Source organism: Podarcis vaucheri (assembly GCF_965113315.1).
Source record: "Podarcis vaucheri genome assembly, chromosome: 5".
Classification (NCBI taxonomy): Eukaryota; Metazoa; Chordata; class Lepidosauria; order Squamata; family Lacertidae; genus Podarcis; species Podarcis vaucheri.
Genome location: NC_138763.1, coordinates 28,893,538 through 28,915,891, shown reverse-complemented (window position 1 = coordinate 28,915,891; position 22,354 = coordinate 28,893,538). Strand labels below are relative to the sequence as shown.

At 42.0% G+C, this 22,354-nt stretch overlaps 1 protein-coding gene across 1 annotated transcript in view; it reads right to left on the bottom strand.

Annotated features, from left to right (window-relative positions):
• SLC9A9 (solute carrier family 9 member A9) overlaps nucleotides 1-22,354 on the bottom strand; it is a 269,909-nt gene that overhangs the window by 47,049 nt on the left and 200,506 nt on the right. The window contains exons 13-14 of the mRNA XM_082224708.1: nucleotides 22,030-22,078; nucleotides 15,845-15,924 (exon numbers count right to left, since the gene is read on the bottom strand). Coding sequence (XP_082080834.1) covers nucleotides 15,845-15,924; nucleotides 22,030-22,078 — 129 coding nt within the window. The remainder of the gene's footprint in view (nucleotides 1-15,844; nucleotides 15,925-22,029; nucleotides 22,079-22,354) is intronic.

Sequence of the window (22,354 nt, the reverse complement as noted above, 5' to 3'; positions counted from 1 at the left end):
TTCCCTATGGGCTTGCTTAGCAAGACGAAAATGCCTTGCACTTTTTTCTTAAAGCCGCTTGAAGAGGCGCAGTTGCGACGGACTGTGCTTCACAAGACGAAAAACATCGCAAGACGAAAAGACTCGCGGAACGAATTATTTTCGTCTTGCGAGGCACCACTGTATGTGATTGAATCACACCTGAAAATAGTGACTGTCTGGAAATGGCCTAAGTGTCAGACTGAGAGGCAAATCATTGTTGTCCTTTGACATTCTTAGTTATTCTCAATAAGCCTAGGTTCCTTTCACATGTGGCTTCTAGGGGAATTCTGCTGTAATTTACACAAATAATGAGGTCCTTATTAGGAAGTGTTAGCAATTTCCTGCCTAGGTAGGCTTTTAATTAGCAGCGTTGTATGGAAATTGTTTCTTTTCTACCAATAGGAGTGGCACTAGAAAACAAAGTGTTCTGAGCATTATGAGAAAATGACGTAAAAAGGAAACAGTTTAAGATAAGCAGGTAAAGGAAGAAGCTGTTTAAAATACTTCAGACACAACAAAAGGCACAGTTTTGCATATTCAGTGTTGTAAGTGAAATAATAAGATACCTGAAAGAAAATTCTGAAGCATGGTTTATTAAGCTGGTGTTCTGAGCTTTCAATACTGTTATATCATATTTAACTCTCTTGGGTGCTGTTAAGTATTGTCAGCCAACAAACCATAATTTCATGCTTGAGTGGACTAATTCAAGTCTACGCTTCTTGCTTCTTTGTAAATACAACAGCATTATACCACTATAGTCGATGGAGAAACAAAACAAAGCAAGCAAGCTTTGGATGTCAAAAAATTCTTCTTTTGGAAAGCAATAAACTATGTTGTTAAATGGATGCCTTAATTGGACTTAGACCTTCTTCCAAGACCTTAAGTGTATTTATTTTCATTTGTACTCAGAGCCATTTCTTATGCACTGTGTAATTATTATAATTTATAAGACATTATTCATTCATCACCTAGAGCATGTGGGAGTTTTGTATACTACTTCTTTTTAATTTCTGTGCTAGGCATTATTTTCTCTCCCATTTAGTTTGAAGCTGTTCTATTTGTATTGTTTTATACAAATGTATAAATATATTAATATTTATTTACTGATATGTTTTATTTTCAATATTATGATTTATAAATATTATTATAAATAATGATATCATATATATATATATATATATATATATATATATATATATATATATATGCAGGTTTTGGTGTCTTCGGGTGTCTTCCCGTGTAAGAGTCGGGGTGTCTGTGCGACGTTTCGACGAGGTCTCACTCGTCATCTTCAGGCTGGTGCTTTCGGCTTCTTGTTACTGGAACAGAGCAGAATCTGGTGTTTGAGTTCCTATAAATACTGTGGGGGGTGTGGTGTATAGCCTCCAACGTTCTGGGCAGAGAGGAAGTTCCTAGATTAGTGTGCCTTTTCTTCTTTTGTTCCTTAATTACTTGAGGGATATCTTGAGTGATTTCATGAGTGATATTCTGAATACCACTGGGTGGGTCATTAAGTGTAGATTAGTTGCTAAAGCTTTCGTGTCTTGACCTCTTGAGCTTGTGAAGAGTTTTTCTGAGAAGATGGCTGTGCTGCATTTAGTTGTGCTCTGGCTTGGCTTCGTGTATAGGGGCGAGCTGTGGTTTTGTGCTTTGTGCCAGCCAGATCTGTGTAGGGATTGCAGGGGGGTGCAGCATCCGGAGGTGCCACTATAGTTTGGCTACTGGATGGAGTCTGTAATATGTCTGTGGAGAGGGTCTGGGTTTGGGTCTGGTGTGGTTGATTGGTGACGGCGTTCTGTGTGCCTCTGGTTCTGGTGTCGGTTTTTGTGGGGAGGGCTAATTTCCAGATGTCTGGCAGGCGGGACGTGTCGTCACGCTTGTTCATGTTGTGAGGGTGTTTCTCTATCTCGATGGCTTCCATGATTATTCTCTTGTGGTGATGTTCCATGTTAAAGAGCAATTTGGAATCTGCAAAATTAATTTCGTGTCCTGTTTCTTTCATGTGTTGGAAAAGAGAGGAAGTTTTTTCTTCTTTTTTGACGGCATTCTTGTGTTCTGCGATACGTGCATTTATTCGTCTGTTTGTTTGTCCAATGTACGTGGCTGGGCAGACTTTGCAGGGTATTTCATAGACCCCTTGGTTTTCCAGCTGGATTTTGTCTTTTGGGTTTCTGAGGATATTGGCTATTTTTTGGTTGGTGCAGAAGGCTGTTTTGATATTGTGTTTATGGAGGATTTTGCTGATTTTGTCTGTAGTGCCCTTGATATAAGGAAGGAGGGCCATGCCATTGTTTTTTTCTGTGTCTTGGTTTTTGGGGGGTGTTTCTTTTTGGATTAGCTTCGTAACCCTGTTTTTCTGGTATCCATTGGCGATTAACACATTTGAGAGATTCTGTAACTCAGTTGTCAAGTGGTCTTTGTCAGCCAGGCGTTTGGTTCTGGAGATGAGAGTCTTGGCTACGGAGTTTATTTGTGCAGGGTGGTGGTGTGATTGTGCATGACCAACCACTGCCTAACCAACACGTACTTCATCCACAATGGACAAAGATACAAACAGATAGAAGGAGCACCTATGGGATCACCCCTCTCACCGGTCATCGCAAATTTGTACATGGAACACTTTGAAACCAATGCTTTAGACAAGTCAGAACACAAACCCAAACTTTGGCTCAGATATGTTGACGACACCTTTGTAATTTGGCCACACGGGAAAGAAAAACTAGATAGCTTCCTCACACATCTCAACAGCCTACACTCCAAAATACAATTCACTATGGAAATAGAAGACAACAACCAACTCCCCTTTCTTGACGTCCTAATCTACAAAAAACCTGATGGCTCCCTAGGACACACTATCTACCGGAAAAAAACACACACCAACCGCTACTTACATGCACAATCACACCACCACCCTGCACAAATAAACTCCGTAGCCAAGACTCTCATCTCCAGAACCAAACGCCTGGCTGACAAAGACCATTTGACAACTGAGTTACAGAATCTCTCAAATGTGTTAATCGCCAATGGATACCAGAAAAACAGGGTTACGAAGCTAATCCAAAAAGAAACACCCCCCAAAAACCAAGACACAGAAGAAAACAATGGCATGGCCCTCCTTCCTTATATCAAGGGCACTACAGACAAAATCAGCAAAATCCTCCATAAACACAATATCAAAACAGCCTTCTGCACCAACCAAAAAATAGCCAATATCCTCAGAAACCCAAAAGACAAAATCCAGCTGGAAAACCAAGGGGTCTATGAAATACCCTGCAAAGTCTGCCCAGCCACGTACATTGGACAAACAAGAAAAGATACCCACTAAACCAAACCAACAAAGATCTGCTCACTCTTCACCTCAAACTATGTAACAAAATCCACCCTGCACTCTGGGACAAATGCAAACAACTAGCCGTCTGGAGAGCTGAAACTGAGACCTCACATAAGACAGACAGACACACCAACAAACTCTACAAACTAGAGAAACGCCAGAAACCCAGCCACCCTCCACAACAACCCATGAAACAAACAGTACATAACATATCAGACAGGATCCTCACCCCAACTGAAACCAAAGTACTCTCCAAAGGTTTCAACTTTGCAGTCGCCCCGAGACGCATCCCCACGGAAAACATCATATGCGGAGTCGAAGCTAGCCTGACCAAAATTGACCCAGATGAAGCCAATAAAATCAGACTTGAAGTCACCAACATCCTCTGCTCCAGCAAACCACCCAGAAGCAATTTACACAAAGAAGAACAGAAAGCACTCACCAACCTGAGGAAAGACAACAACATAATCATTCTCCCAGCAGACAAAGGCAACGCCACTGTTGTGATGAACACATCGGACTACCAAGCAAAACTATCAAATCTACTCCAAGACCCTACCTACCAACCTATAAAAACAGATCCCACCACCTATCTGGAAAAAACCACCAAATCCAAAATAAAAGCCTCTCCTATCAGTGAAGAAATCCAGCTAAGAATCATCCCCAGAGAAAAATCATCCAGATGCCCCAAACTCTACGGTCTCCCCAAGATACACAAAGAAGGAACACCACTCAGACCAATAGTCAGCTCCATAGGCTCACCTCTACAAAATCTCGCTAAATTTCTCGCTAAGCAACTTCAGCCCTATGCAGAATCCATCGCTTCACACGTTACTAACTCCTGCCAGTTCATAGAAACAATAAAGAAGCAATACCTACATCCCGATGACCTACTTGTGAGCTTCGATGTTGTATCTCTCTTCACTCAAGTGCCCATTAATGAAGCCTTGACAGCCATTCAAAACAAATACAACCCCCCCAAATACATCCTGGACCTGACCAACCACTGCCTAACCAACACGTACTTCATCCACAATGGACAAAGATACAAACAGATAGAAGGAGCACCTATGGGATCACCCCTCTCACCGGTCATCGCAAATTTGTACATGGAACACTTTGAAACCAATGCTTTAGACAAGTCAGAACACAAACCCAAACTTTGGCTCAGATATGTTGACGACACCTTTGTAATTTGGCCACACGGGAAAGAAAAACTAGATAGCTTCCTCACACATCTCAACAGCCTACACCCCAAAATACAATTCACTATGGAAATAGAAGACAACAACCAACTCCCCTTTCTTGACGTCCTAATCTACAAAAAACCTGATGGCTCCCTAGGACACACTATCTACCGGAAAAAAACACACACCAACCGCTACTTACATGCACAATCACACCACCACCCTGCACAAATAAACTCCGTAGCCAAGACTCTCATCTCCAGAACCAAACGCCTGGCTGACAAAGACCACTTGACAACTGAGTTACAGAATCTCTCAAATGTGTTAATCGCCAATGGATACCAGAAAAACAGGGTTACGAAGCTAATCCAAAAAGAAACACCCCCCAAAAACCAAGACACAGAAGAAAACAATGGCATGGCCCTCCTTCCTTATATCAAGGGCACTACAGACAAAATCAGCAAAATCCTCCATAAACACAATATCAAAACAGCCTTCTGCACCAACCAAAAAATAGCCAATATCCTCAGAAACCCAAAAGACAAAATCCAGCTGGAAAACCAAGGGGTCTATGAAATACCCTGCAAAGTCTGCCCAGCCACGTACATTGGACAAACAAACAGACGAATAAATGCACGTATCGCAGAACACAAGAATGCCGTCAAAAAAGAAGAAAAAACTTCCTCTCTTTTCCAACACATGAAAGAAACAGGACACGAAATTAATTTTGCAGATTCCAAATTGCTCTTTAACATGGAACATCACCACAAGAGAATAATCATGGAAGCCATCGAGATAGAGAAACACCCTCACAACATGAACAAGCGTGACGACACGTCCCGCCTGCCAGACATCTGGAAATTAGCCCTCCCCACAAAAACCGACACCAGAACCAGAGGCACACAGAACGCCGTCACCAATCAACCACACCAGACCCAAACCCAGACCCTCTCCACAGACATATTACAGACTCCATCCAGTAGCCAAACTATAGTGGCACCTCCGGATGCTGCACCCCCCTGCAATCCCTACACAGATCTGGCTGGCACAAAGCACAAAACCACAGCTCGCCCCTATACACGAAGCCAAGCCAGAGCACAACTAAATGCAGCACAGCCATCTTCTCAGAAAAACTCTTCACAAGCTCAAGAGGTCAAGACACGAAAGCTTTAGCAACTAATCTACACTTAATGACCCACCCAGTGGTATTCAGAATATCACTCATGAAATCACTCAAGATATCCCTCAAGTAATTAAGGAACAAAAGAAGAAAAGGCACACTAATCTAGGAACTTCCTCTCTGCCCAGAACGTTGGAGGCTATACACCACACCCCCCACAGTATTTATAGGAACTCAAACACCAGATTCTGCTCTGTTCCAGTAACAAGAAGCCGAAAGCACCAGCCTGAAGATGACGAGTGAGACCTCGTCGAAACGTCGCACAGACACCCCGACTCTTACACGGGAAGACACCCGAAGACACCAAAACCTGCATTCCTGTACCCGTGAAAATCTACGAAAGCATATATATATATATATATAATCTATCTACTTCAGGCACAATTTTTTAGAAAAGAGGCAAAGAAGTAACAACTGATGATTCAATCATTTGTTCCTCAGAATACAGATTATTTTTTCCAAGATATGTGGATAATTTTGGCATCTTTTGGGGGCTATTCACAGTGTGGAAGCAGAAACTGCCTTTGGAAATTGGAGAAAATAAGGAGATATTTAGGAGAAACTGATGGGATTGTAGAGGTTTGGTGCGTACCTTAACAGGGTTACAGGATAGCTGAGTGGATATGTCTTTGCTTGCTCTGTACAGCTTTAATTAAGATTTAAACAAAATAGCTAAATAACACATTTAAAGAAGGCCACAGCTAGTAGGAAACACATTAAAAAAGACTCAGTCAATCAATCAATCAATCAATCAATCAATCAATCGTAACAAAAGCAGCAATCCTATACACACATCCAAATCAGCTTGCATAGATTAAGTTGTGCATATTATTTAAATCAATGGAATTACAAGCAAAGATCACCAGTGCCGAAGCAATGATTCTTCAACATCAACTTTGTTGAACTGGTCATGTTGTTCAGATGCCAGATTATCGTCTTCCAAAGCAACTACTCTATTTCAAACTTAAAAAATGAAAAGCATAATGTTGGTGGTCAACAAAAGAGATTTAAAGACTCTCTCAAGGCAAATCTTAAAAAATGTAGTATTAACACCAACAATTGGGAAACACTGGCCTGTGAGCACTCCAATTGGAGAACAGCCTTTACCAAAGGTGTCATGGGCTTTGAAGACGCTCGAACTCAGGACAAAATGGAGAAATGTGCTAAAACCCTCACAGTGATCAACTCCTGCAAGGAAACCTATGTCCCCACTATGGAATGACGTGTGGATCCAGAACTGGCCTCCACAGTCTCTTACGAACTCACTGCTAAAACCCTGTTTAGGAAGACAATCTTACTCGGCTACAACTGATTGCCAAAGAAGAAGAAGAAAGACTATTTAAATCAATGGAATTACTTAATGATGCAGTATAATTGATATGAAATATAATTATTAGGGAAACATTATTATTTAAACAATTTATATACCGCTTAACTATAATTGTCTCTAACTGTTGTACATAAAATATAATGCAGGTAAAAGGTAAAAAAAAATGGTAAGAACTATAAAATCAGACTACAATTAAAATGCCTGCTGGAATAAAAGAAAGTCTTCCAGTAGGTGCTGGAAGTTCTGCAAGGAGGGCATTTGTCTGACCTCAACTGCAAGGGAGTTCAGTAAATTAAGGCCCACAATACTAAACACATGGCTCATGGTGGTTACAAGCCATGGGGAGGTGTTAACAGTGGCTCCCTTGAAGACCTCCATAACTGGGCAGGGATACTGTATGGATTAGGTGATGCTTGACCGAAGTTGTTAAGACCCATGTAAATTAATACAAAAACCTTGAAGCTGGTCTGGTAGCTCATGAACAGCCAGTCCAAGCTTTTGAAGACCAGAGATACAGTCTAGTGATAATCTGCCTCCATCAACTGTCTGCCCCCATCAGCTACAGCATTTTGCACCAGTTGCAGCCTCTGAGGCCCAAGAGTAGCTCCACATAAAGCACATTGTAGTAATCGAGCCTTGAGGTTACCAATGCCTGACTCATCATGGCCAGACTATCCCTGCCTCAGAAAGGCTGTAGTCGATGTACCAGCCGTACCGTAGCTGCTAAAAGGCACTCCTGCATTGCTGGGGAAACCCAGCCAGATAGGCAGGGTATAAATAAATTCTTCTTCTTCTTCTTCTTCTTCTTCTTCTTCTTCTTCTTCTTCTTCAACAACAACAGTGCTGTAATATTATTCTGCTCAAGAAAATAGAAGTTTGTGACTGTATTTTTGGTAAATCTTGATGTAACTTTTCCGCAGGGCCAGAAAAATAAATTGTGTGAAAGTGTATTCATCGTAACATAGTTCATATTGTCAGGAAGTAATAATGAAGGCTCAGTTGTCCTTTCCCACCTGCGCTAAGCCTTCATTGCCTATTCTTTGCTTGGAGTGTAGAATTTATTTAGAATCCTATAAAGTTTTTTCCATGTGAACCTTTACTTATTACTTCAAAGGCTGAAGCACACATAGTGCTATGAAATCTTTAAAGGAGAAAGATCATGAAATGTCACTGTGGTGCTTCTGTGATGAGCAAAGCAAAAGCCTTCCCTTAGACAACATTCGCTTTAGGAAGAGCTTAATTTTGATGCTATTTCATATAGTCTTAAAAGGGAAGACATTAGAGGAAGAAGAATCCTATTAGATTACGCCAGACTTGATCAGTTCAAGTAATTGTCTACTGCTGTATAAAATCTACATTTAAATGCATAAATCCCTGTTTCCCTTGGAAGATTTTAACACAATTTATCCCACTAGCCTAGCTGAAAGATTTCCTTGCAATTAAATTTGAATGTTGACTTTTAAAATTACTTTTCCTTCTTCTTAGGTATTTCACCCTGTAGCGTTCCAGTGATTTCTCTCTTCCTATTGTCATCCTCACATTTCTATAGATCAAGGTGGGGAGCCTTTTTCAGCTCAAGGCTTGCATTTCCTCAAGTGGTAGGTAGAGCCGGAGTTAAATAGATGTGGCTTTTAATTTGGAACAGTGGGCTATATTGCAGACATACAAAAGCCAGAGGTTTTCTCTCTCTCTCTCTCTCTCTCTCTCTCTCTCTCTCTCTCTCTCTCTCTCTCCTTTATTCAGGCAATTAATTGGCATTTTTCCAGTTCAAGGGTACATTCCAGCCAGTCTAAACACTTGGTATGCTGGAATACCAGTGAGCAGGCCCTGCTACACCCCCCCCCCAAGCGGGGAACTGATCCATGTCCCAGACTTTCTGAGGAGCCCAAGGACTCACTGGCAACCCTCCCCTCCAGGACTCTAGCCAGATGTCTGCGGGCAGGAAAGCGCTGTTGCTGTGCCATCAGAGCCCAGCAATTAAAAAGGAATGTGAATTCAGTGGGGTAATGCTACCGGCTGATTGGATGCAGTTAGGATGGATGAGTTCAAGTTGTTTCCTCTTTGCTGAGTGTCAGGAGTGCGTGCAGGAGCCAGGCCCTGTGACCGGTAGGGCTTCACAGGACTGGGGCTTTCCTAAGTTTGTTCTGAAGAGGCAAGGCACGGCCGCGCAGGTGAGGCCAATTGGTAACTCACCGCACCTGGTGGCAAGAGCCGGGAAGGGATATAAGGTCAGCATTTCCCTTCAGCTCTTTGCCACAGCAACACACTTCCTGCCTTGCTGCGTTTGGCTTCTTGACCCCTTGCTTCCTGATCCTCAGACCCCTGGCATCTTGACTCCTTGTTTCCCACCCTGCCGTCTTGCCCCTGGTCCCAACGTCCTCCTCAAGGACTTTGACACTGAGGCAATGAAGGGGATGCTTGAGATTTCAGCTGAGTAAGGTCACTGGGAACTGCTCTTCTTTCACCTATCCACACCATGGCAACCTTCCTCTTCTCCCTTTCCTTTCAAGACCCCAGCCTGCTTCACAGATGGGTTGACATCTCCATCAAACTATCTTCTACTACTCCAAGGTCTTGTTCCTGGAGCCCAATAGTGTATACGTGAAATTAAGATATATTTTTTTGCCCCAACATGCATGACTTTACACTTGTTTACACTGAATTTCATTTGCCACTTTACTATCCATTCACTTAGTTTGAAGTGGTTCCTGGGAAGCTCTTTTTGTTGCAATGACCGTGAACAATTTAGCACTATCAGCAAACATGGCCACCTCCTGGCTCACTCCTAATTATTGATGGTTTATGAATTAAAAAGCACAGGTCCCACTACCAATTGTTGGGGCACTCAACTTTCTACGCCTCTCCATTCATTTATTCCTGCTCTTTCCTTCCTGCAACTTAACCAATTTCTGATCCACAAAAGGACCTCTCCTCTTATTCCTCAACTGCTAAGATTACTCAGGAGTCTTTGATGAGGTATTTTGCTGAAAGCTTTTTGAAAGTCCAAGTGCACTATCTATATGCTTGTTGAGACTCTCAAAGAAATCTAGGTTCACGAGACAGGACTTGCCCTTGCAGAAGCCATGCTGGCTCGGCTTCACTGGGGCTTGTTCTTCTATATACTTGGTTATTTCAACTTTAACAATACTTTCCACCAGTTTTCTGGGGACAGACGTTCAGCTAATGCACACTGGATTTAAATGGGTTTTCCAGAATATATTTTATAGAGCAGCAACTGGTAGCCCTGAATAAAAAGTGCTCTTTTAAATAGTGCCATTCCCCTCCCTTCTGAACCCAAAATTGAAGCATCTGTGGCAATGGGAGTTGAAAGCAGGCTATTCTGAAGGCTGGAGCATGTGCCATTGCATGACTCCGTTTCTTTGTCGTCATGGCCTTGCAGCAAATTGAGAAAAATTATGCTTAGACAGCTTCTTGGTGTCCTTGATGTCTCATAATTCTGCCCATTTCATTTCTTTCTCTAGTCTTACAAATGTGCACTTCATGTGGCTTAGTCACATTTCAATTGCCTTTGTTCAACATTTGTGTTATTGCTGTTACATTGGTCTGTACCTGCATGCATGTCCTGTTCCCCATGAGGCTATTTTTCCATTCAAGGCAGAATAATATTACTATCAGTTGCAAAGTCTGTAAAGTGGTTTTAAAGTGGATCTTACTTCAAAGCTGCTGAGACTGAAATTAGAGGAGCCATCATTTCCCACTCCTGAATTGTTGATAAACCATCTTCTGTCTCTTTCAAAGTAGTTGTCCATAGGATGACAGTGACAGCCTGTGATAAAGGGCAGATTCAGCTCAAGATCATAAGAAGAAATTCCCTTTGATTGTCAGCTCTTCCTCCACTGCAATGCAAGAGCTTTGCTTTCGGTGAGCAAAGTTAAGGAATTTTTTTCTATCCTGCAAGCTACAGTGCAAGACATACCTTCTGCAGACAGTGCTTATTCTCCCCCCCCCCATTCAAAGACCAAGAAGTCATGCCACCTACCTCTTCTCTATTGGATGTGGTTTCTGCTACAACATGACCCTTCCCTTCCTTGCACCATCCTCTGTACTCTTCTCATAAAGCCCTGTCCTCTCCCTTCACATTTCTATCTCAATGACAGCATCTTCATAAGACAGCTACTGGGCTCTACCAGTCTTCCACTGGAGTTCTGCGTGGTAAACAGCACATCAAATGTGACAGGGAGATGCCTATCCCTCAAACACAGTCAGGAAGATGTTCTTGGGAGCTGTATTTATCCGTGGCTATGCTTAGTGATGCCTGTTGTCTTTGTCCATGGAGTTTTCTTGGCAGGGATACTGGAGTGGCTTGCCGGTTCCTCCTCCAGGTGGATCACGTTTGGTCAAAACTCTCCACTATGACCTGACCATCTTGGGTGCCCTGCTTGGCATAGTTCATAGCTTCTCTGAGTTATTCAAGCCCCTTCACCATGGCAAGGCAGTGATCCATGAAGGGGACCATAAAGAAGGCTGATCGCCGAAGAATTGATGCTTTTGAATTATGGTGCTGGAGGAGACTCTTGAGAGTCCCATGGACTGCAAGAAGATCAAACCTCTCCATTCTTAAGGAAATCAGCCCTGAGTGCTCACTGGAAGGACAGATCGTGAAGCTGAGACTCCAATACTTTGGCCACCTCATGAGAAGAGAAGACTCCCTGGAAAAGACCCTGATGTTGGGAAAGATGGAGGGCCCAAGGAGAAGGGGACGACAGAGGACGAGATGGTTGGATAGTGTTCTTGAAGCTACCAGCATGAGTTTGACTAAACTGCGGGAGGCAGTGGAAGACAGAAGTGCCTGGCGTGCTCTGGTCCATGGGGTCACGAAGAGTCGGACACGACTAAATGACTAAACAACAACATGCTTAGTGATGCTACACTCCCTCATGTGTTTAATGTATGAAATCCCATTTGAAGCCCAGTGAAAGATGCTACCTAAAATGTAAAAGACACCTCAGATTAGACAAATTAATGTTGGATATTTCCCCCCTAGACTTTCATGAGAGTTGGCTGTTATCTTATACTACAAAAGCAGTGACATATGGCAGGCTGAAAAACCCCCCACAAGATAAGAATGGGAGCAATCTGATAGCAAGATCTATCCTGATGTGGAGGTTTAGGATCCAGTGGCTCTCTGGTTGAGATGAAGGTTCCTGGAGCAGATGGGCTCCATTGGATCAATTCCCGCATCCTCATAGCAAGGTATATATGGTATGAGTGAGACCTTCAATAAAATGTTGTGTGGAGTGTTCCTGTTTAGTGTTCCAGCCAGCCATGCCCTCCTGTATGATAGTCTATCCCATTTATCCTCCCACCCAGTTTTCCATCCCCCTACAACAGTAAGTAAGTCTGCAACCTGTGGCTGCTGAGTATATTCAGTACTCATTACACTGGGTTTTTTCTTGGGTGGTAGTGGTTCTTTAATCTTTTAAAAGATTTGTTTTTGGGTTTTTTTTTTACTTCTGTAAGTCTCAGGGTTCCTACAAGCCTGTTGATACCTTCTTCTTGTGCGTGGGTGTTGGCGTTTTGGCTACGTAAGCAACCACCCTTGTGCCTGAACATTGGAAATGGAATGACTGAAGGTCTGCCCACTGAGAGATGTCCTATAAACTCTTATCATTGTCTGAATCTGCAGAGAGATAACTAGTCCAGCACCTTCCCTTTCTCATCCAATAAAGGACCATACTCTCTCTGTCTCTTTATAGATCAGCTGAGGTCCAGTTTTCAGTGAAGAAGAAAGTCCATGTCTGGGCCATAGCTCTTCAGTTTTCAAAAGGGGGTTCACAGGACTGAATACATCCTCCATACAGAAAACAGCATGAAGTGGTACAAGGCTAGGTTTACTGGCCAGTGAGAACTTGCCTCTGTACAACACAAACCATAGTAAAACATAAGCAACGAAGAACGGTACTTGCTGGGGAAATAGTTCACTGTGTCTTGTGAAAGAGAGGGAAGCTTTATGCTGCCAAGGAAGGAATAACCACCCAAAGTCATAATCAGTCTGGCCTGTAGGTGGGTAGATGAACACTTTCCAAACCTAAATATGGAGATCCATCAGACCCTGAGCATGAGCAATCTTACTGACTACATTGTTTGACCAACTCAATAAGCTCTTAGTGATGCATGATCAATACATTACTAGATGCTATTGAATTCTGTAGCTGATCTTGCAAAGGGAAGGACAAACAGATTGCAGAACCATCCCACTGAGATAATTGGTCTGTCTCTAAGGAATTAGAACATCTTTCAGAGAGAATGATTCAGCATGTGAAAATGCTTAGATTTGTCAGACCTAGCCAGAGCAGCTTGAACTGTTCATTTCTTCAGAGGTTTGAGCATATAGCTGCTGGCAGGAATAATATGTAAAAATGCTACTTTAAAATGAAAATACATTTGTACGATAATTGCAGGGCAGCGGTTGCGGTAAGTGAGAATGCCAGAGAAAGATTACTGTTTATGACAGAAGGGAGAAATAACTTCTTAAAATGTAGAATTGCTTTCATTTCAAAAGTCATTTCCAAATTCTTTTCAAACATAAATGACTTTTGTTTGAAGCACGGAACACCACAAATCAACTGGTCGACAAAAGGGCCTGTCAAAAATGCATTACCCAGGTTTGCCGCTTAATCCAGACATGTGACTTCCTTCTGCCCATTTTAAGCATTGCTTGGAAGAAGGAGCCAGAACCCCCTCAGGAACAATCAATTAAGCATTTATATTAGAGATTCAACTGCCCCTTCTCCAACTCTCATCCATTCCTCTTCCAAATTTTTACTTCATTTGACATTTGCCTAAAGTATGAACTTGCTCACTGCTCTTAACTCTTCCTGTACATCTAACACTTTCCCTCTTTCTCAGGCACATCCTGCTGCCTTGTCTCCTTCCCTCACAAAATGTAGTATTTTATTTAATTATAAGAATATTGATTAACCACCAGCTCGTAAGATAATAATGCTATGTACGATAAAATCCTTCAAACACCATTAAATGAGAAAATCATACGGTACAGAACAAATGACCATCACCGAACTAAATCAATTCTTTAGAAATACTCGGGGCGGGAGCGAGGAAATGTTTTCAGCAGCTTATGAAATATCAGAATTGCAGGTGCCTGTCTGATTTAACTAGTACTAGTTCAGTTGGGCTGTAAGGATGGAGAATGAGCAGATTGGAAAACACTTTGTAACTGTTATGTACTGAGTTGAATAGGATCCAAAATGCAGCAGTCTGATTGGTCCTAGAACAATAGGATTCAGAATGCAGCAGTCTGATTGGTCCTAGAACAATGCAGAAGTATGACTGTTCCGCAGGAGCCACCCAATCCAGCTCCAGGTGGAAGTGAATCCACAACCTGATTGGCCTACAGGAGAATCCTGGAATTAGCCAATCACATGCAGCCCATTGTGTAAATAGGTATATAAAGCAGATATTGTGGGGGAACTTCCATTCCTCCTCACCACTATGAGCTGAATAAAGAGCATGAAATCCACTCTCGACTCGGAGTATATTTCAGTAACCCTTTCCTTTTAATATCTCAAAAGCCATCTCACTAAGCTGTCTTTTCACCTGCGGGGGGAAAGAAGATGCTGGGATACTGTGTGTTTTCTGCTGAGAGTGGAAAGTACAGCGTTCTGTACGTTTTTCCTCACCAAACAAAAATGAAACTTAGAGTGATTTGGAGTTGGAAGAGAGAGCCTTAAGCTGCCTCCATGGCCAACCTTCCTTCACATTGACTCAGGCAATTTTTTAAAAAAGTGGATAGAAGTAAATAATTCCACCCAACGTATAGTTTGAGCCTCACTTTCTAGCCTCATTTCCCCCTCTTTTCCTGCATCTATTGGTGCACAGTATATTGCTTATAACCTTTAAGATATCCATAGTCACAGACTTTTCTCTCTGAAGAAGAAATGGCATCAGCATGTTTCTAAAGCCTGCTCTGATGCCACTTGGCATTAATTTTTAAACACCTTTTCCTTTTATACTGCAGTGCAAATTGAATTTTTAGCTGCGCCCGGGAAAAAAAAAGGTAGAACACTATATCTGAAATCTTATTTACTCACAGTTTTCATATGAGTATCTTTCCATATCATGACTTCAATAACGGATTTTCAAAGGGAAAAGTAATTATCTACTGTGGGAAGCAATGAAAGTTAGAGTTGCCTGTAAAAAAATAAAAATCTGTTGAGGATATATTGGATTTGAAGGGAGTAGACAACATGGAGCCTTCCAGATATTGTCCCATCAGCCGTAGTCAAGATGACCACTGGTCAGGAATGATGGGCATTCAATTCCTATTCAACTGATGGAAGGCCATGGGATACCAAATGGATACAACTCATTATTCAGCCCCCCCCGAAAGTTACCTTGTGTACTTATATAAGTAAAAATTTAAAAAGCAGGATAGGAAGTGTCACAAGTAGATAAATAACTATTTTATTTCCAAGAGTTCCGGAATTCTTGTTGGCACCTGTCTGTCACAAGAGACAATGGAGTCATAATTTGTCATACAAACCGAATATGCCTTTATTGAGGTAAGGTGTACTGAGAATTGTTCAATCTTAGTCTCTAGAAATGTTTTAAAACAGTGTTTCTCTATCTCAGGACTTACCTTAAACTCCCTGCCACTATTCCCCCCCCCCAGTAGCAACAATATGATTCAATTTCACACTGTACTTAACAATTAAAGGAAATTCCAGTTGCCTTGCTAAATTTATCTAAATTATTTTCGCCTTTAATGAAATTATTTTCCATAAATTATTAGTACTAGCATGATAAAAGGATACTTGTGGTCAAAACCATACCATATTCTGAAGAGCCAAGCGCTTTCTGCTTTGGTTGTGTTTCTTTCCAGGTTATTTGCAGCCTGCAATAATATATTTTTGGAAAAAGTTTTTTTTTAAAAAAAAACACACCTGCAGATGTTTTATAAGCAGCAGCTAAGCTAAATTAAAAATGTAAGCCATTTTAAACACATTTCAGTTCACCATTTATATCTTAAACTAAGCAGATTAACTATTAAGAAGGGCTCAGAAACAGATTTTTTTTTAAAAAAAACAGCAACTAAAATTGCTTACCATTAAGAGACCAGCTACCACTTAGGTTGCAATCCTGACCTCCCTTGCCTGGGAGTAAGACCCATTGAATTCAATAGGACTTACTTCTGAGTAGACATTGTTAGGATCGCACTGTTAGTTACAAAGTATACTTATATCCCACCTCTCCCCACACCATGGAATTGAATGATTCATATATGGAGTTTCCAGGGAGGTCTTCCATTCAGGTAACTTCACCAGCCACCTTGGGAAGGGGCATGGCTCAGTGGTAGAGCTTTCCATGCAGAAGGTCCCAAGTTCAATCCCTTGTGTCTCAAGGTAGGGCTAGGAGAAAACTCTGTCTGAAACCCCGGAGAGCAGCTGCCAGCCAGTGTATATCAGGGAATAACCAGATGTTATTGAGCTAGATGGACCAGTGTATAAGGCACCTTCCTGTGTGCAGCTGCCATCAATTTCATTGGGATCTACCTGCAGGAGAACTGTCTGGAGGCTTGTAGCCAAAATTTGGGTATTACGAATCAACAGTGGACTAAGTGAAATCCTATCTCTTGAATCACACCTGCTCAGAATGCAAGTGTTGGGCTGCCATATTTCAGAAAGTGAAAATCCGGACACAAAAACTGTTGTGCTTTTAAAAAGGAAATATACACTTGCGACACGGGGGTTGCCATAGGTCCGAATCCCAGCTATGTATGGGGAATTACAGACATATGGGAATCCCAAGTGGCACAAAGGGAGCACTTTCCACAAATGTTCCTTAGCCGTAGAGGAGAAGATGGTAAAAGCACAGAGGAATATGACACCAACCATCATGGGAACCAACCATCGTGACTAGTATCTATTGCTGTTTTATTGACCTTCTTGTAATTTGTTAGCTGTATGTTTCAATGAGCAGTCTATAATCATTTAAATAATTAAATAGTCGTTACTGATAGCCTTATCTTCTATAAATTTGGCTGTTCCCAAGGCCTAGGGTTGCCATACATCTGGAATTTCCCGGATATATCCAGAATACTGCATTTGGAAGCAGAGTCCGGATGGAAATCGCTGAAATGTCTTGGAAAATCTGGATGTATAGCAACCTATGTTGGCAGTGTTGTTTTTGGTGATTTTTCTTAAAAATATCTCAAAGCTCAACAACTTTGCTCAAATATGGCAATCCTACCAACGCCAGCATATTGAGACTACTAGATTGACCTATAAACTAAACTTCTTTTTTGTTTACCCGTCTTCTCCTGCAGTGATGTAGGATTTTAATCTTTGGGTATGGATCTGTTTTTTAGCAAATTGGATCATGCACCATATTTTTCTTTGCTGCATCAGTACTCATAGAATAACTCAGCATTTATTTTTATTAATGATTCATTTTTTAAAAAAAAGCTGCTGAGGGACACTGTATTCTGTGATCAATAAAAACAGTATTTCTTATCCATTGCTGCGGTGGGAATACTTTCTATTTTGCTCCTGCCAAGCTTAGATGTCATTTGGTTTTATTTCATTTTATTTTTGTTTATAGCTTACAAAAAGGTCATTGCTACAGGGATCATAATCTTCCAATAATTATGACATGTTTCCTTCCTCCTGTCCACCTTCTCATGCTGTGTGAGAAAACCAACACTGGAATTAGTTTCTAAGATTTTATTCATTGATTTCAAATGCACTCTGTTGTTTTACAAGATGACTGGGGAGCATTGTCCTAAAGCGCACCCCGTGGAAATGTCTCTGTAGCTTTGAATGATATACTACACATACAGCTCAATTGGTTAGAGCGTGGTACTACTGATAAACGCCAAGGTTGCAGGTTTGATCCCTGTATGGAACAGCTGCATAGTCCTGACTAGATGATCCTCAAGGTTCCTTCCAACTCTACAATTCTATGATTCTATATATAATCCCGAACAAAGTGGCTAGTTGTTGCTGGAGATGTCTCCTGTTCTGCACTGCATCTCCTGGCCCCCCCTTCCTGTACATAGGAAGGGACTAGAATATGTATGTATTAATGAATAAAGCATTTGTTTACAGTATTCATTTAGTGTCTGTCTGTTGCCAAGTGAAGTTCTCTGTATAGGAGTTCTTTGAGCTTTCCAGGGAATATTGGTCAGATGTGATTCAAGACCATCTCAAATGGGACACTTTCCTGGAGGTGTGACTATATCATACACAGTGTTCCCAAAACTTATTTTGGGATGCGCACCCCAAATTCCTTATTATTTTGGCTATTATATTATATTCTTGTATTATACTCACTATTATTGAAACACCCCAGACCATATAGGGTTGTATTCAACACTACTGCTCCACAAGGGTCACTGACTTTTGCTTGTGCAACCGAATGTCCTCCTCCTCTCCCATGTAGTTCCCTGAGCATCTACAAAATCTGCTCCAGAGAGTGGGGGGGGGGGACGGACAACGATAACGATAACCAGTTTTAATATAATAAAGGAGTTTAAAATACCAAATAATCTTCATTAAGTTAGCCAGCTCTCCCTTGGGACTTGACAAGAGGCCCAGAGTGTTCTTCCAAAACACCTGAACAAAATGTGTAGTATAAAAAGTCTCTCCAAGGAGATGCACTTAAGAGCCAAATGAATGACTCTTACAAAATATACTTGTTTATCGTAAGGAAGAAATTAGATTTCATTTTCCCCTAACAGCAACAACACCAGAGTTTTATAAGAGAGCATGTAGCCCTTCCTAATGTCCACGGAAATGACATTTATATCAATCTGTTTGGCAATGAAATCCTCACCAGACGTCCTTCTCCTTGCACCCTACCTTTGGGTGGCAGCAGGCAGTGGGATGGTGCAGTCAGGGTGAGATTGTTCACCTGCCTTCTAAACACTGAGCATTGCTGCCAGTTTTGGTGGAGGTGAGTAGGTTGAGGTGCAGTGCAAGTACAGCAGCAGGAGCATCAGATTGACTCTACACCTATACCTGCACCATGCCTTGCTCCCCATTCTCCTCTCAGGTGTCCAGAAGGCAGGTGAGCAGCACTGAGCCATCTGCACAGCCTCACTGATCTTTGGGGATAAGGTAGGTGACTATCAGACTGGGTGGACAGTATCCAATATCCACATTGTATCAGCACAAGGATTTCCACTTGCAAAAGAGAATTTCCCCCTCCATTCCCTACATAAACCCTGCACTTTCCCCATCTTCACAGGACCCCCTGGGGGCATGGGGAGAGAAGAGGGAAGGGATGTGCAGCCAAAAGTCCTTGCACTGAAGGCATGAGCTAGTTGAATGCTGCCCAGATTCACTAGATCTCCCATATACAGTAGCCTCTAGTGGCTCCACCCTCTACCTTGGTGCTGACCCCTGACACTAGGCCTAGGTTGTGCCACAATCATGGAACTCACTTGTTAGACATATTTACCTGGTACCATTATCATTGTTTTTAGAAAGCAGGCTGAATTTGTTAGTTAAGATTTAAATGGTGATTAGGATTTATTTATTTTTGGCTGTGATTTCTTGCTGTTTGTATTTTTATTATCACTGCTTTAAGATTTCATGAATACTGTTGCTATTTGCAACCTTTTCTAGTTGTATCTGCAAGCTTGAGGTCTTTTATGGCGGGCAGGCAGGAAATAATTCTTCCTTTTTTTAATTAACTAAATAAATGAGGAAACTTAATGATAACCTTTCCCCTGCTGGTGTACATCAAGGCTAGCTTTGTATTCTAAACATGCTTGAAACACAGCGAAGTGGCTGCATTCAATTATTCCTGAACATTATTGATGGTCTCACAATATTGCATTATGAAAGACTATTAGTGGATGAGTGGAAATAAATGAGCTACGAGTCCGTCGCAGGGCAAGTGATAAATGCACTGGGAAGTGACAGATCTGACGTGGCACAAAAAGTTGTGAATACTTTGATAAGGATAACGTAATGTAAACTGCAGTGGTTGACTGGTTGGTGCAGGAAGGTTGCGTGCCTACATTGCTGCCATTTACTAAGAGGAGGGGTGAGACAAGGGGAAGGGCAGCATGCTTTGGGCGCAGTGGCAGGAGCATCAAATTGACTCCACTGCCATGGCTGCACCATGCAAAGCTCCCAGTACCCCTGCTCTCAGTAAGAGGCTACGACACTCAGTGTCAGGAAGCCAGGTGCACAACCCTGCCCTGCCAACAGTGTCCCGCCAACCACTGCTCAGTTTAACCATGCCAATATGAGTCCAGGGGACTGTTCTTGACTGCAGACTACAAGACAGAAGTACCCACTTCAAGAGAAGGTTCTTGTCACCTTCCTTCTCTCAAAACTGAAAGCGACAAAGCAATAGTTTGGAAATGCCCACAACCTTACAAGGGCACTGATATAATCTGTGGAGTGAGGAACCTGTGACCTTTCAGATGTTGTGGGATTCCGACTCCTGTCAACTTCTGTCAGCATGGCCAACGGTTGGAGATGAGGAGAGCTGTAGCCCAGCAACATCTGGAAAGCCATCGGTTCCCCACCCCTGCTTTAGAGACTAGCAGCATGATGATATGGTAACCATGCAAGTAGCACAATGGGCTGCTACAGGGGGGGGAAAGTCTGTGCATCTTACATATGCCTATCTAGCCCTTCCTCTTTATGTGATGCAAGTTATCCATGTTGCCTCGCACAGGTGAAGGGGGCCAGATGAAGAAAAGGAAAAGGGGCAAACATGGTTCTGTTGAGCTCTGCGTATAGTTTCTACATGTGGGTAGTGCCCACATCATAGGCTTGGATTATGTCGTAACACATTTATTGTGGCCTGGGCATTCATAGGTCTACTTTGTCAGAAGCATGAAGTGGACAGTTGAGTTGGAATGGTGAAGATGCAAGAAACTGCTATGCAAACTGAGATTTGCAGAAATGATTGAACATGTGCTAAAAACTAGGGATTGACTCTACATGCTCGGCCTTGCCAGGAACTGCTCAGTTCTCAGAATAGAGTCCACAGACTCCAGAAGAGACAGATGGTATTAAAATATATTCAGACAGTTATGTTAAAATGGCAAATGCACATTTATAATATCCTGACCTAGACTTGGTCCCCGAAGTTCAGAATCTGAATAATATATAATTCCCTGATTTATTCCTGGGGATTAAACTATTTTTTGAAGTGCTTTTATTATGAAAAATGCATCAGATTACAAATGACATTCGTTATACCAGGGGTCTGCAACCTTTAAGACAAAAAGAGCCACTTGGACCCGCTTCCGAAGAAAAAAAAACTGGGAGCCGCAAAACTCGTCATTATAAAAATAACTTTTTTTGTCACTTTTTTATGTCTTTGTCTGACCCCTCAGAATTACTCCTCCTCATAGAAATAAACGTTAAATTAACAAGTTACCTTTTTGTGCGTGCGTGTGTGTGTGTTCTTCACTCCCCTTCAAAACAGTGACCAGCGTACATGCCCCCTTTCAATGCAGTGACCAGCGTACATGCCCCTTACAATGTAGCGGGTGGGTGGGAAGGTGACGTCAGGACGGTGTGTGACTAACACACGCACTGCCCCCATGCGACGCCACAGCCAGTACAGCGCCCGCCACAGTGGGGAGTGTCGGGGCGCACAATGCGCCTCCTCCCCTCGCTAGTATCCGCCCCGGAGCCACGGCAAAGGTGTAAAAGAGCCACATGCGGCTCTGGAGCCGCGGGTTGCAGACCCCTGCGTTATACCAAAACATAAAGTCTGCTATTCTTCAACATATATTCATGTTCATTGGAAACTCCTTATCAAACTATATTTCATTTTACAGTCTGGGAGTCAATAGAATGCAAGAAGTTCACATCGGAATATTGTGATTTGGGGGGCAAAATTGGTCATTTCCCTTGGGGTTCCTGGAAGTTACAGCAGAGATTTTTTTTATATATTTTTTAAGTCCATGAAGCACATGTGTTTGAACACAGATCTCTTTCAAATGTTTCTATTTTAGATTGCAACTTGCCTGAGTAGCAGTTTCTGTCTTCAGATCCTCATCTGGATCGACACCCACCCTGTTAAAAAGAAAGAAAGAAAGCAAATGGTGAATGCAGGAAAACATACTAATTGTGAAGCAACTGCTTCTCTGTAAGAGAGCAGATAATATGAAAACAACGTAAAACTAGCAAAATGTCGAGATAAATTTTTTTTAGATGTGTCCTCCCAGTCACCTATAATTACATTGCAGATTACATTGCTATTGAAATGGATGTCAGTCAACAAGAGTGCAAAACAAAGGCCCAGGCATACCTAGGCTTTGGTGTTTTCTTGCTCTGATGGTCATAATATTA